Consider the following 16172-nt stretch of genomic DNA (forward strand, 5'->3'; position numbering starts at 1 on the left):
TTCTCTGAATCAATTTTTTTCAACAAACATTTATTAAACACCAGCTATGTGTTGGGCCCTGTGCTATGTATTAGATCCAAGAATGAAAGTCAGTGGTAGGAAATTATAGTTGTCTGCTTAGCTTGACATTATTATTGGTTTTGCATTATCATTTAATCCAGGAAGCATTTTCCTGTCTTGGGGAGGGCTGTGGCTATTACATTCCTTAAGGAATTCTTAAGGTTTAACGTTAAGAAATAATTGAGCATCTATAACAAGTTAGCACATTAAAGCTGTTGGTGACCCAAGGAACCCACAGCTGGATGTGACCAGCAATCTACTTAATACTCATTTCAAAAAATTACTTAGTTTTTTTCTTTTACCTTTGGGAGTGTATCTTGCTTTTTTTTAATTTTTAATTTTCTTTTTAGCGATAGGGTCTCGCTATATTACCCAGGTTGGCCTCAAACTCCTGGGCTCAAGCGATCCTCCCACCTTAGCCTCCTGAGTAGCTGAGACTGCAGGTGCCTACCACTGTGCTAAGCTAGCTAGCTTTCTTTTTCTTCTCTCTCCATCTCTGTCTTTCTCACTCCTTCCACCCCGTCCTTCCTTCTCATCTTCTTTCTCTTCCTTTTCCCTCCTTCCCTAGCCCATTCTGTTTTCTTATTGTTTTTCTCTGTCATCTCTTTATTTGAACTTTTTATTGGGCATAATATGAAACCTAAGCTAATTTAAAACTATTTATTGGTGTGAATAAAATAGAATGCCCCATTCTTATTTTACTGATACAAGTATTTATATATATTTATGGGATACATAAGACATTTTGTTACATGCATAGACTGTGTACAAGTCAGAGTATGTGAGACGTCCATCACCTCAAGTATTTATCATTTCAACTGTAGTCAACCTACTCTGCTGTCAAAGATCAGAACTTATTCCTTCTATCTAACTGAATGTTTGTACCCAATAAACAACGTCCTTAGGCTGGGCATGGTGGCTCACGCCTGTAATCCCACCACTTTGGGAGGCCAAGACACACAGATTGCTTGAGCTCAAGAGTGCGAGACCAGCCTGGGCAACATGGCACAACCCTGTCTCTACAAAAAGAATACAAAAATTAGCCGGGTATGTTGGTGCGCACCCGTAGTCCCAGCTAATTGGGAGGCTGAGGTGGGAGGATTGCTTGAGCCTGGGAGGCAGAGGTTGCAGTGACCTGAAATTGAGCTACTGCACTCCAGCCTGGGTGACAGAGCCAGACCCTGTCTCAAAACAACCACCAACACAAAAACCTAACCTCTCTTTATCTCCCGTCCCCAATCCACACATCCTCCACAGCCTCTGGTATCTGTCATTCTATGCTCTACCTCCACAAGATTGACTTTTTAAGCTCCCACATATGAGTGAAACATGCATTATTTGTCTTTTTTTGCCCTAGCTTATTTCATTTAACATAATGATCTCTAGTTCCATCCATGTTGCTGCAAATGATAGGATTTCATTTTTTTTGTGGCTCAGTAGTATCCTATTGTGTTTATATACCATATTTTCTTTATTCACTTGTCCACTGACGGACAGTTAGGTTGATTCCATATCTTTGCTATTGTGAATAGTGCTGCAATAAACAGATGAGTGCAGGTATCTCCCTTCGATATACTGATTTCTTTTCCTTTGGATAAATACCCAGTAGTGGGATTGCTGGATTGTATAGTAGTTCTATTTCTAGTTTTTTGAGAATCTCCATACTGTTTTCCACAGCGACTCTACTATACTAATTTACATTCCCACCAGCAGTGTTTAAGAGTTCCCTTTTCTTTTTCTTTTCTTGAGATGGAGTTTTTGCTATGCTGCCCAGGCTGGAGTGCAGTGGCACGATCTCGGCTCACTGCAACCTCTGCCTCCTGGGTTCAAGTGATTCTCCTGGATAGGTGCCCACCACCATGCCCAGCTAGTTTTTGTATTTTCAGTAGAGATGAGGTTTCACCGTCTTGGCCAGGCTGCTCTGACTTTTGACCTCAGGTGATCCACCTGCCTCGGCCTCCCAAAGTGCTAGGATTACAGGCGTGGGCCACCACACCTGGCCCAAGAGTTCCTTTTCTATACATCCTTGCCAGCATGTTATTTTTTGACTTTTTAATATTAGCTGTTCTAACTGGGGTAAGATGATATCTCATTGTGGCTTTGATTTGCATTTTCCTGATGATTAGTGATGTTGAACATTTTTTCATGTACCTGTTGGCCATTTATGTCTTCTTTTGGTGAATGTTTATTCATGTTCTTTGCCCACTTTTTAATAGGATTATTTGTTTTTCACTCTTTAGTTGTTTGAGTTACTTGTATACTCTGGCTATTAGTCCCTTGTTGGAGTTACAGTTTGCAAATATTTTCTCCCATTCAAGAGGTTATCTTTTCACTCTGTTGATTGTCTTTTTTGCTGTGCAGAAACTTTTTAGTTTAATATAGTCCCATTTGTCTATTTTTGTTTTTGTTACCTGTGCTTTTGAGATGTTAGCCATAAAATCTTTGTCTAGACCAATGTCCTAAAGTGTTTCCCCTGTGTTTTCTTCTAGTAGCTTTATAGTTTTGGGTCTTATATTTTAGTCTTTAATCCCACCTTGAGTTGATTTTTTTATATGGTGAGAGATAGGAGTTCATTTTCATTTTATACCAATACCATGCTGTTTTGGTTGCCCAGGATTGCTTTGGCTATTTGGGCCCTTTTGTGGTTCCATATGAATTTTAGGATTGTGTTTTCTATTTATGTGAAAAATAACACTGATATTTTGATAGGGATTGCATTGAATTTATAGATTGCTTTGGGCAGTATGCTCATTTTAATGAGATTAATTCTTCCAATCCATAAGCATGGGTCTTTCCATTTGTGTCATCTTCAATTTCTTTCATCAGGGTTTTGTAGCTTTCCTTATAGAGGTCTTTCACCTCCTTGGTTAAATTTATTCCCATTTTATTTTGTGTAGTTGTTGTAAATGGGATTGACTTCTTGGTTTCTATCTCAGCTAGTTCATTATTAGTGTATAGAAAACCTACTGATTTTTATATGTTGATTTTGTATCCTACAACTTTACCTAATTTATTGATCAGATCTAAGAGCTATTTTGTGGCACCTTTAGGTTTTTCTGGATATAAGATCATGTCATCTACAAAGAGGGATAATTTAACTTCTTCTTTTCTAATTTGGATGCCTCTTATTTCTTTTTCTTGCCTAATTACTCTGGCTAGGACTTCCAGTACTATGTTGAATAGGAGTGGTGAAAGTGGGCATCCTTGTTTTTTTCCAGTTCTTAGAATTAAGGCTTTTAGATTTTCCCCATTCAGTATGATGTTAGCTGCTCCATTCCTAATTTTAAAATCAGGTTAGCAGGAATAATCATAAGTTGAGTTTGCTTTTTCCAATTGAAAGGAAATAAAAGGCCCTGGGTATTTAATTACACATTAGTTATACTACATAGTTTCTCTAATTTTTAGTACACCATTCTTGGTCAGTCTTTAGCCACTCTCTTTCTGTGCTTTATCATGCTGCTAAAAATACATACTGATGGCCAGGCGCGGTGGCTCACACCTGTAATCCCAGCAATTTGGGAGGCTGAGGTGGGCAGATCACGAGGTCTGGAGTTCAAGACCAGCCTGGCCAACATGGTGAAACCCTGCCTCTACCAAAAATACAAAATTAGCTGGGCATGGTGGTGCAGGCTTGTAGTCCCAACTACTCGGGAGGCTGAAGCAGAAGAATCGCTTGAACCCAGGAGGCAGAGGTTGCAGTGAGCTGAGATCACATCATTGCACTCCAGCCTGGGAGACAGAGTGAGACTCCATCTAAAAAAAAAAAATACAGACTGATTTCTTTAATACTTCAACTTTTGTATGGATTTTCAACTCAAGAGGAAATATACAAAGTTCTTAATATAATTTTTTAGACTTTTGGGGTATATCATTTTTCGATACATATACCCAATGAATTAGTGTTCTCATTGCATTTTTCTCTGGGTGGTGGTTTTCAGTCTTAGGAAGGGGAAAGTCACCAAAAACTCCATCCGTACTTGTAAAATATCTGTCAGAATGGGCTCCTGCTCTATTTGGTCCTTCTGGGAACAGAACGTATGAGATGCCTCTCACAGGGCTCTGTTCCCTATGATGGTCCTCACTGGACCTTACACCAGTCACCTCTTTGGGCTTTGGACTCTTCTGGTATCTTAGGCTCTTTCTAGCTCTAAAATTCGGAATCTGCTCAGTCCACCATAAATTTTACTATGTAATACTTGACTACAGAGACAAGATAATGTATTAAATTTTAGCAAAATGAATTTCATTGAATAGCACACATTGAGAGGCTGTGGAGCAGATGCCACTTTTGTCCTTCCACATTTCATCATAGTTGTATGTTCCTCTGTTTCATACCAATATTGTAAGCTGTGTCTAGGGTCTGAATGGGGCTCTCTGTGGTATCCATGATGACCTTTTATTTTCTGCACTAAGTGGGACTATATGCAGAGTGGGGTGTAGCTGGATTATGACAGAGAAAAGCAAAGGTCCATTTCTCCTAAAGATCCAAGGATCCAGGTGGCTTATGTGCCGGGTGCTGTTGGCAGAGTCCCATCATTCACCAGCATACATGGGAAGGTTTTGTGCATTAGCATCTCCTTAGGCAACTTTCAGGAAAAAGATCATGAGGCCAGGCATGGTGGCTCTCGCCTGTAATCCCCAGCACTTTGGGAGCCTGAGGCGGGTGGATTGCTTGAGCTCAGGTGTTCGAGACAAGCCTGGGCAACATGGAAAAACCCCGTCTCTACAGAAAACACAAAAATTGGCCAGGTGTTCAGCTACTCTGGAGGTTGAGGCGGGAGGATCACTGGAGCCTGGGAGGTGGAGGCTGCACTCCAGCCTGTGCCACAGAGTGAGACCCTGTCTTAAAAAAAAAATAAAAATAAAAATAAAAAAGATTATGAGAAGGTAATCCTCAAAGCACAGTTGGCAAAAGCCAGCAGCAAAGGTGTGTATGTGAGGGGCACAATTCACTGCCTGTTCTTCCCTTCTAGTTTTCAGGACTCTACATCCTGTCCTTCACTGTCATCATGGTGGGGTTTATCCTGTACTGCTCCACCCCGACTCGCACGGCCGAGCCGGCTGAAAGCAGCGTGCCTCCAGTCACCAGCATTGGGATTGACAACCTGGGGCTGAAGCTGGAGGAGAACCTCCAGGAGACCCACTCTGCTGTCTTGTAGCTGGAGAAGATGGCGCACCCATCCCCCACCAGGATAAAGCAGAGCCTGCTGCCTGCCGAGGGGACACTTGGGGAAATAGCAGACTCAGAGCGGACACTCTACAACCCTGGGTTGGATCCAGCGGTTAGGTTTTAGAAAGGAACACTAAACAAAGTTTGAAAGTAGAAATACCAAAATAGAGCAGAAACCAAGCTAAGAGTGCGTTTCTGTGTTTGAGGACCAACATCTGTTCGTGTTGAGGAGATGAAGTGCGGACTCCACACTGGGGTCTTAGAGGCACCAGTGGGAAAGCAGGACTGGGGAGAATCAGGAGTGAGCCAGCCTCAGGCCAGGGCAGGAAAGCAGGCTGTCCAGGCTGGGCTTGGTGGTCAGGAACAGGGGCAACTCACGGTGGCTCTGGAGTACGTTTCCTCTTTCAGAGGCTTCAAGGTTTTTTTTTTTTTTTTTTTTTTTTTTTGCTGAGGCAGTTATTGTCCACAGGCCTTTGGGGCTGACTGCATGTGGCAGAAAACGGGTGGGTCAGCCCTTGAAAAGTCCTGAGATATAAGTATTATATCTCACACAAGCATTAAACTGGAGTGCAGTAAACCTAGGAACCCTCCCACAATTGTTTTGTTTTTTGTTTGTTTGAGACGCAGAGTCTAGAGTGCAGTGGCACAATCTCAGCTCAATGTAACCTCCGCCTCCTGGGTTCAAGTGTGAGTAGCTGGGATTACAAAAGCGTGTGGCCCCACGCCCAGCTAAGTTTTGTATTTTTAGTAGACATGGGGTTTCACCATGTTGCCCAGGCTGGTCTTGACCTCCTGACCTCAAGTGATCTGCCTGCCCTGACCTCCCAAAGTGCTGGGATTACAGGCATGAGCCACCATGCCAGGCCTGTTTTGTTTGTTTTTATAGAGAGATGGGGTTTCGCCATGTTGCCCAGGCTAGTCTCAAATTCCTGAGCTAAAGCGATCTGCCCACCTCGGCCTCTGAAAGTGCTAGGATTACAGATGGGAGCCACTGTGCCTGGCCTGTTTGTTTGTTTAAAACATTTCTCCATCACCCATTCCAGGTCCCAGAGCAAACTCTCTCTGCTCTCGGAGCCTGTGACACTGGATATGTGCTTCACAGTTTCAGTCCTATACTCTCCAACATTTTTCAGAGCTCCATATACAGGTAGATGCCATCCTTTCTAAACACTTCTCACGACCTCCTGGAATATTCCTATTGATCTCATTTTATTTAGCATCAGCTCAAGAAACTAAGTCTTAGTGCACATTATCACAACAAAGAAAAAGCTTTGTTTTTATAACTGGTAAAAACAAGAAAAGATTATCATCAAAATGAAAATATAAAATTAATCATTTCTCACCGAAGAGTATGCCTGGGAGCCTCCAGTTGTTAAAAGAGGATACTATTACTACTTCTTATCAAAAATTTGTAATGCCCTGTGATTTTTATGATACTTCTTCAATACAAAGTGTTAATATGTATCATTAGTATAATAACAACCAACAAAATGCCACTTTCAGAAAACTGTAAATTTTTTGTAACAATGTAAAAAAGAAATGGGGAGTAAATGTTCACATCATTAAAAGGCTTTGAATTCATGGAAATACATCAACTGTGTGGTTTCTTTGATTAACTAGTTCCCCTCGTGGATTTTTTTTTTTTCCAGTAAAACCATCCTTCAAATCCATCAAAAGCCTTGTGGATTTTTTTTGTTTTTTGTTTTTTTTGAGTCTCGCCCTGTCACCCAGGCTGGAGTACAATTGGTGCCATCTCAGCTCACTGCAACCTGTGCCTCCCGGGTTCAGCAGTTCTCCTACCTGGACTACAGGTATGCACCACCATGCCCAGCTAATTTTTGTATTTTTAGTAAAGACAGGGTATCACCATGTTGGCTAGGCTGGTCTCGAACTGACCTCAAGTGATCCACCAACCTCAGCCTCCCAAAGTGCTGGTATTACAGGCATGAGCCACCACGCCTGGCCTCCTTGTGGATTTTGAATGACTTGATGTATTCAATATTTCTTCATATTCAATTTTTCAGAGTCATATCCTCTGTGGGGTGAGGCAGGCCTGTCTATTTGGGGACTATGCTGGGATTCAAGGGAATTCAGAGCAAGCTCACTGATCATTTGCAGGAATAAACATTTTCCAATTCTGAATTACCATAATGAGTTTTTTTTACTTTTTTGAGTGAAGTAACCTTCCATTTTCTGCAACCAATTAAAACTGCCTTTCCAACTGACGTTTGGTTTTTGCTCCCTAACATTAACAACGATGAGAGTGGGAAAGGTTATGTTAAAATGTTTGGCTCTTTTAGGAAGACTTTCAGTTTGATTAGCACGCTGACGGTTTAGTTTTAAATTTGTGCTATTTTGCTCATTGTTTCATTTTATTTACATCAGTGACAGCTGCAGTCAGAACTGCAGTTGCTGATCCTCCAAGATTGCTGTTGGTGAGCAGGGTCATTCACAAAGTCTTTGGTTACATATTTGGGTGTTTAGGATACATATACACCATGATGGACTTTAGAAAAAGGAAGTAGGCCGGGTGCAGTGGCTCAAGCCTGTAATCCCAGCACTGTTACCTGCAGGTCTTTGTTCTTAGAGCTCCCAAGATGGTGGTGGGCCGCTCCCAAGATGGCAGCAAGCCTTTTGTTCTCTGACCTGGGGTTCTTGGCCTCAATGGATTCCCAGGAATGGAACCTTGGGCCATGTGGTGAGTGTTATAGCTCTATTAGAAGCCGTGGGTCACCGAAGAGAACCATGGAACCCAGCAACTAGTGTTCAGCTTGATTAGGACGAACCTGGGCACTTAGCCGTGCAGGAACAATGGCGAGCCTTTAGCCCGATCAGGAGCGGCAATGGGCGCCTCACTGGATCAGGAGCACAGTGGACACTCTGCCAGATCCAGAGGGGTGAAAGACAATGGTGGGTCTGCGACAGCAGCAAACAGTGGTGGACGGCTTGGCTCGAGCCGTAACGAATACGGACAAGAAGAGTGTGCAGTTGCAAGATTTAATAGAGTGAAAACAGAGCTCCCATACAGTGGAACCCAAAGGGGGTTGCCCGATCCGGCTCGAATGCCTGGGTTTATATCCTGATCGTTGTCCTCTCCCCATGCTGTCAGGCGATATATGAGTTGACTATTTCTTTACCTCCTGCTTTTAGCCTAATTTGTATTTTAGTGAGCCCTCTTTACTACCTGATTGGGTGTGAGCTGAGTTACTAGCCCTGTGTTTAAAGGTGGGTGAGGTCACCTTCCCCAGCTAGACTTCGGAATTCTTAGCCTAGGAAATCCAACTAGTCCTGTTACTCAGCACTTTGGGAACCTGAGGCAGGCAGATTACTTGAGGCCACGAGTTGGAGACCAGCTGGGTTAATATGGTGAAACCCTGTCTCTAAAAAACACAAAAATAAGCTGGATGTGGTGGCATGCACCTGTAGTCCCATCTGCTCTGGAGGCCGAGGCTGGAGGATCACTTGAGCCTGGGAGGTCGAGGCCCCAGTGAGCCGAGTTCATGCCCCACTGCACTCCAGCCTGGGCAACAGACCTTGTCTCAAAAAAAAAAAAAAAAAAAAAAGAAAAAGGAGGTAGCATTTTTTGAACCCTAGGAAACCATCCAAATCTCAACCTATCTGTGTTGACTTTTTTTTTTTTTTGAGAGATATACTCTTGCTCTGTTGCCCAGCCTGGGATGCAGTGTCCTGATCTTGGCTCACTGCAACCTCTGCCTCCCAGGTTCAAACGATTCTCCTGCCTCAGCCTCCCAAGTAGCTGAGACTACAGGGATGCACCACCACATCTGGCTAAGTTTTGTATTTTTAGTAGAGACGGGGTTTCACCATATTGGTCAGGCTGGTCTCGAACTCCTGACCTTGTGATCTGCCCACCTCGGCCTCCCAAAGTGCTGGGATTACAGGCGTGAGTCACCATGCCCAGCCATCTCTGTTAACTTTTAGAGATATACTTTGTTTATATATTCAAAAACATAAAATTTAACACTTTTAGAGAATAATTTTTCATGTATGTATTATACTAGAAAATACACCACCATAAGTGAAGGTTAATGTTTTAACATAATTGAGTTATCTCACTTGAGTCTGAGTGCTCTTGGAGAAACCCGAAGTCACCCCTTACAACTAATATGATGTGTCCCTCCTCACTAAACAGATATTGAATGTTTATCGTGTCTAAGTATTTTTTATGTATGTATACCAGTTTATTATAAAGGATACAGATGAAGAGATGTGTAGGGCAAAGCATGGAGGAAGGAGTGAGGGGCTTCCATGCTCTCCCTGGGCATACCACTTTCCAGGAACCTTCATGGCTTCAGCTATCCAGAAGCTCCCTGAACTCACTTTTCTTGGATTTGTTTTGTTGAGGGGAGTCTGGCTCTGTCACCCAGGCTGGAGTGCAGTGGCATGATCTTGGCTCTCTGCCTCCTGGGTTCAAGGAATTCTTGTGCCTCAGCCTCAGGCATGAGCCACCATGCCCAGTTTTTTTTGTTTGTTTTTTGTTTTTTTTGGTATTTTTGGTAGATACGGGTTTTCACCACATTGGCCAGGCTGGTTTCAAACTCCTGCACTCCAGTGAGCTGTCCGCCTTGGCCTCCCAAAGTGCTGGGATTATAGGTGTGAGCCACTGCGCCTGGCCCTCTTGTGTTTTTATGGAAGTTTACTGATTCAGCATTCCTTCCCCCAGGGTATAGGGTGGGACTCTCCCTGGGGAGGGTCTGAAGACCCACAATCAGAAAAGCCGGCACGGTTAGAGTCCTGCCTTGGGGCAGGTGAAAGGAGGGCAGGAGAAATATTCTGTTTCCTGAGGCCTAACCCAACATAACAAAAGACTGTAATGGGGCTATGGGAGTTAGGAACCAGGAACTGGATGCAAACTAATATATATCATGACGCCATAGGCCACCTCTGGTTTTCAACCATGGATCCCTTACAGCAAAATAAATATACAGAATCTTTAATAATTACTTTAGTCCATCATATTGTGTGACTGTCTCCCAGGCAGAGGGCACTCAAGTTTGCAAGCTTCCTTTTAATCTTGTCAGACTCCAAAAGCAGGAGTGGTCTTGGCAGGCACACTGCTTTGCCCTTTCGGGCACCTGGGATCATCGAGCTAAGAGACAGTGTCATCTCTTGCTCTGAGTCTCTTTTGAGTCATTAATATGATATTGGATTTTCCTGAATTTATAACGCACTTTTTATTTTTTTCTTGGCTATTCCTCCTTTTTTCCATCTGTCATTTAATTTTACCCCAATTTTTCCACTTTTGGAAGGGACATTAGGTTTGGCCACTGTGCTGATTCACGTTGCTGGTAGCAATACCTGTCTAGCTAGTGCCTTCTCCTCAGTCCATGCCCATTCATAGAAGGAAGGGTCACATAGGTTCTGAACTAGTGAGCCTTTTTTTTTTTTTTTTTTTTAAGACAGAGTCTTGCTCGCTCTGTCACCCAGGCTGTAGTGCAATGGTGTGATCTCATCTCACCGCAACCTCTGCCTCCCTGCCTCAGCCTCACGAGTAGCTGGGACTACAGGCACACACCACCGTGCCTGGTTAATTTTTGTATTTTTTTTTTTTAGTAGAGACGGGGTTTTATCATGTTGGCCGGGCTGGTCTCGAACTCCCGACCTCAGGTGATCCACCCACCTCAGCCTCCCAAAGTACTGGGATTACAGGCCTGAACCACCACTCCCCGCCTGTATTTATTCCTAATCGCAATTTTTCCAGATGGGGTGAAGGCACAACCAACCCCTCATCAGGCCCTTAGGAATTCTGACAAAGTTTAAAAACATAGTGACAGTTTCCTGCTTAGAAATAATTCCTGCTTGCAGCACTTGTAGTTACAGCCCCGGTCCTAGGACTGCATTAAGTAGTGGAGAGAAAAAAAATTTTTTTTGGCCAGGTGCGGTGGCTCACGCCTGTAATCCCAGCACTTTGGGAGGCCGAGGCGGGTGGATCACGAGGTCAGGAGATCGAGACCATCCTGGCTAACACGGTGAAACCCCGTCTCTACTAATAATACAAAAAAATTAGCTGGGCGTAGTGGTGGGCGCCTGTAGCCCCAGCTACTCGGGAGGCTGAGGCAGGAGAATGGCGTGAACCCGGGAGGCGGAGCTTGCAGTGAGCTGAGATCGCGCCACTGCACTCCAGCCTGGGCAACAGAGCAAGACGCCGTTTCAAAAAAAAAAAAAAAAAATTTTTTTTTTTTTGAGGTGATTTTGAAACCACCTTTGCAAAATTATAACTGAGACAATGAAAGAACTCTAACCTAACCAACTCTATCTTGCTTCTAACCTCCAAGCTGTCTTTGTTTATTCCTGGGCATAGGCTGAACTAACTTTGGGAGGAACTTAGTTTATAGGCTATAGTTTAAAACAAAGATGAGGCTGGGCATGGTGGCTCACACCTGTAATCCCAGCACTTCGGGAGGCAGAGGTGGGCGGATCAACTGAGGTTGGGATTTCAAGACCAGCCTGGCCAACGTGGTGAAATCCTGTCTCTACTAAAATACAAAAATTAGCAGGGCATGGTGGTGGGTACCTATAACCCCAGCTACTTGGGAGGCTGAGGCAGGAGAATCGCTTGAACCCAAAAGGCAGAGGTTGCAGTGAGCCAAGATCGCGCCATTGCACTCCAGCCTGGGTGACGGAATGAGACTTTTGTCTCAAAAAATAAGAGTAAATAAATAAAACAAAAATGATAACAGCCCTTTCCCCAAAACAAGCCTCCTTGCCTGGGGACTGGACTACTAACATCAGCCACAAGATAAAAAATTTTGGTTTAGGAGTCATGCAGCTGGAGGCTACAAGATTCTGACCCTTTCTAAGCTGCTCCTATGATCAGTGCTTGAGATATTTTGCAGACCCTGCACTTGATGGATCAGCTGGCACCACCCAGATTGACTAACTGGCTCATCTGATCTGTGGCCCTCACCCAGGAACAGACTCAGTGCAAGAGGACAGCTTCAATTCCCTATGATTTCATCTCTTACCTAATCAACTAGCACTCGTAGCTCACTGGCTTCTCCCCACCCACCAAATTGTCCTTAAAAACTCTGCTTCCCGAATGCTTGGGGAGACTGATTTGAGTAATAATAAAACTCTACTCTCCCATACAGCTGGGTCTGTGTGAATTGCCCTTTCTCTATTGCAATTCCCCTGTTTTGATAAATCAGCTCTGTCTAGGCAACAGGCAAGGTGGAACCCACTGGGTGGTTACAATTTGGGGAAGAAAGAAAAAATTATAGTCATTGTACCAGTGTATTCCTCCCTTGGCAAGAATTGTATAGTTATTACCAACATCCTCCCCAGCCCCCCTTCCCCAGATTAACTAGAAGGAGAAAAAAAAAATCTAGTGGGGGAGATTCTAGTTCCACTCATTTTGAGTGTGAGCACACACTCGTGAAGGTGTGTAAGCCAGCCGTTCATAATTGTATCTCCCGCACTTTAGGGAACCAGTGTTTCAATTGTCCATTCTACTTCTCTATTACTCTAAGAAGGATATCTCTCCGCCTACTGTTGGACGTTATGAGTTGTGTACAAGTAGTTTCAACTTTCCCAATAATGTAAATAATCAAGGAACTTGAAAACCTTGACCTCTCACTTTAATTATCATCTAGCCCAATTCCCTTTTTAAAGATAAATAAAGGAAGGCACAGGAAAGCGATGTGATTTGTCTGAGTTTTACGCCAAACAAAAATGGATTCCTAGTTCATTACTAATTCTCAGACTTAGCAGAATGTCAGAAACACTGGAGATGCTTTTAAAAATAGAGATTATCAAGCCCTATCCCAGAACTACGGAGTCAGTCTCCAGGGGTGGAGGCCAGGGATCTCTGAGCACACATTTCCTAAAATATTTTGCTTAATAATAAACCTGGGCTTGGTGTGGTGGCTCACACCTTTAAACCCAGCCCTTTGGGAGGCCAAGGCGGGAGGATCGCTTGAGGCCAGGAGGCCGGAAGTTCAAGGTCAGCCTGGGTAACACAGTGATACCTTGTCTGTACAAAAAAGAAAAAAAAATTAGGCAGGGTGGCATGCATCTGTAGCCCAAGCTCTACTCAGGAGGTTGAGATAGGAGGCTCACTTGAGCCCAGACATTTGAGGTTGCAGTGAGCTATGATTGCCACCACTGCACTCCAGCCTAGGTGACAGCAAGACCCTGTGTCAAAAAAATAAATACATAAAATAAAATAAAAACCTCTATCTCTATAGGGATAATGGTGTAATGGTGAAATAGAGAATCTCAGGTGACAAAAATCCTATCTGTCCATCAAGGTTGATCTCAAATGTAGTCTCTTAGGAACGCTTTCTCAGCCTGGGTCCCACCTCCCTTTAAGCTTCCATAGTCTTTGCTCATATCTTCCTTTTAGCGCTTACCACAGTGCTTTCGGTTTACCTACCTGCCCTTCCTCAACCCAGTTGGAGCTCTTGTAGGTCAACAGTGGCCTTTTTTCCTTTTTTTTTGAGACAGGAGTCTCGCTCTGTACCAGGCAAGAGTGCAGTGGCATGATCTCGGCTCACTGCAACCTCCGCCTCCCAGGTTCAAGCAAATCTCCTGCCTCAGCCTCCCGGGTAGCTGGGATTACAGGCACCCGCCACCACGCCTGGCTAACTTTTGCATTTTTTAGTAGAGACGGGGTTTCATCATGTTGGCCAGGCTGGTCTTGAACTCCCGACCTCAGTCGATCCGCCCGCCTCGGCCTCAAGTGCTGGGATTACAGGCATGAGCCACTGTGCCCGGCCCCTTTCTTCATCTTTCTAGCCCATTGGTCAGCTCACCTCTTGGGTTAAATAAACTTTACCTTTGGAACCAGTACAGAACACTGAAGGGGACATTGACCTAAAGTAAAGCCTTCTATGCAGACACATGTGGTTACCAAGTTGTCCTACCCTGTTCTGTTCTCTTTCCTCCTGTGCCTTTTAGTCCTAGTCTTTCCCTTTGCCCTGTCTCATCTGGAGAGGGGAAGAGGAGTTCCAATCAGGGCATCCCAAGTTAAAAAACAATGTCCCAGAGAAGCAGTGGTATGAATGACAGCTATTATATCATAATACTGTGCAAGGCTATGCATCCTGGTTTAAAGAAATTTGTGAGAACTGGGAGTTTAACCAGCCTGTATAACACTGCTTCCTTGAAAAATTTATTTTCAAACATCTGGCTTACATGAGATCTTAAAATTTTTTAAAAAATTATATATTTTAATCAATATATTTAAAATATTATTTCAGCGTGTCACTAGCCACATTTCATGTATCCAATAGCCTCATGTGGCTGGTGACCACCCTGTTGAACAATGAGGTCTTAACTTCTTCAAATTAGACTGTTAGAGTAGGTGGGTAGGCAAACATGAACACCGCAGGAGAGGGCTCTCCCTAAGGAACCTTAGGCAACCATCCGGTGATGGTCAGGCGGTTTTTAAACTCTCTGTCTTAAATATAACTGGTCACAGCCAGCACCAGGGAAAGGCAGTCTCCCAACAGACAGAAAACACCTGAAGCTGGTTATCAGCAGCTTCTCAATAAGATCTTAGGAGCTGAGTGAGTGTGCTCACCCATGCACACTCACGCAAAATGGCGGAGTTTAACTGCTATATGATATCCCTCTAGGAAGGCTGGACTGGTAAGGGCAAAATGCCTCAAATGAGCATGCGCACAACCTCAGTAAACACACTGCGCATGCGACACCTCCCAAGTGCTGGCAGGCACTGCGCACGGGGACCGTCCACCCCAAGGAAAAATCAAGGGAGGAGAGACTCAAAACTCCATTCGGATCTCTGAAGTCACCTGCTTGGTCCTCTTCCAAGTGTACTTTACTTTTTTTTCCTGCTCTAAAGCTTTTTTCTTTTTTAGAAAAAAATTGAGACAGAACCTCACTCTGTTGTCCAGGCTGGAGTGCAATGGCGTGATGTTGGCTCACTGCAGCCTCTGCCCTCCGGGTTCAAGTAATTCTCCTGCCTCAGCCTTCATAGTTGCTGGGATTAAAGGTGCACGCCACAACGCCCAGCTAATTTTTGTGTTTTTTAGTAGAGTTGGGGGGTCTCACCATGTTGGCCAGGCTAGTCTGGCCCTCAAATGATCCGCCTGCCTCGGCCTCCCAAAGTGCTGGGATTACAGGTATGAGCCACCACGCCTGGCCCCTGCTCTAAAGCTTTTTAATAAACTTTCATTCCTGCTCTAAAACGTGCCTTGGTTTCTCACTCTGCCTTGCCTCTTAGACTAATTATTTCCTCTGAGGAGGCAAGAATTGAGTTGCTGCAGACCTGTACAGAATCACCGCTGCTCACAAGACCGTCCGAGGGATTGTTGATATAAATTGTCTTATTAGAGAGGTTGAATCTAAGTTATCACAACATTTAAAATCAGAAATACGTTTGATAACAACCATTTTCTTTTTTTTTTCTTTTTGAGACGGAGTCTTGCTCTGTCACCCAGGCTGGAGTTTAGTGGCACAATCTCGGCTCACTGCAAGCTCCGCCTCCCGGGTTCACGCCATTCTCCTGCCTTAGCCTCCCATGTTGCTGGGACTACAGGCGCCCGCCATCATGCCCGGCTAATTTTTTGTATTTTTAGTAGAGGCGGGGTTTCACCATGTTAGCCAGGATGGTCTTGATCTCCTGACCTCGTGATCCGCCCGCCTTGGCCTCCCAAAGTTCTGGGATTACAGGCGTGAGCCACCGCGCCCGGCCAATTTTCATAAAGAATCTTTCAGTGAGTATTTTACTATAAAATTCCATTCATGAAGATAAGAAATAATTTATCTAAATGCGTGCTGATCCCTGAGGCTAAAAATCAGGAGCAAGCACAAGCTTTTGAAACACACCTTCTTTAGTTGAAAACCTCCTCTAAGGCCGGGCGCAGTGGCTCACGCCTGTAATCTCAGCACTTTGCAGGTAGATCACAAGGTCAGGAGTTCGTGACCAGCCTGGCTAAGACGGTGAAACCCCGTTTCT

At 44.1% G+C, this 16172-nt stretch overlaps 1 protein-coding gene across 1 annotated transcript in view; it reads left to right on the plus strand.

Moving 5' to 3' along the window:
* SLC35F2 (solute carrier family 35 member F2) overlaps positions 1–6821 on the plus strand; it is a 67746-nt gene extending 60925 nt beyond the window's left edge. Inside the window, exon 8 of the mRNA XM_003253090.3 lies at positions 5034–6821. Within this exon, the coding sequence (XP_003253138.1) occupies positions 5034–5219 (186 nt within the window). The 3' untranslated portion in view covers positions 5220–6821. The remainder of the gene's footprint in view (positions 1–5033) is intronic.
* The last annotated feature ends 9351 nt before the right edge of the window (positions 6822–16172 follow it).

The sequence above is a fragment of the Nomascus leucogenys genome, chromosome 15 (genome assembly GCF_006542625.1).
Source record: "Nomascus leucogenys isolate Asia chromosome 15, Asia_NLE_v1, whole genome shotgun sequence".
In the NCBI taxonomy this organism is placed as follows: Eukaryota; Metazoa; Chordata; class Mammalia; order Primates; family Hylobatidae; genus Nomascus; species Nomascus leucogenys.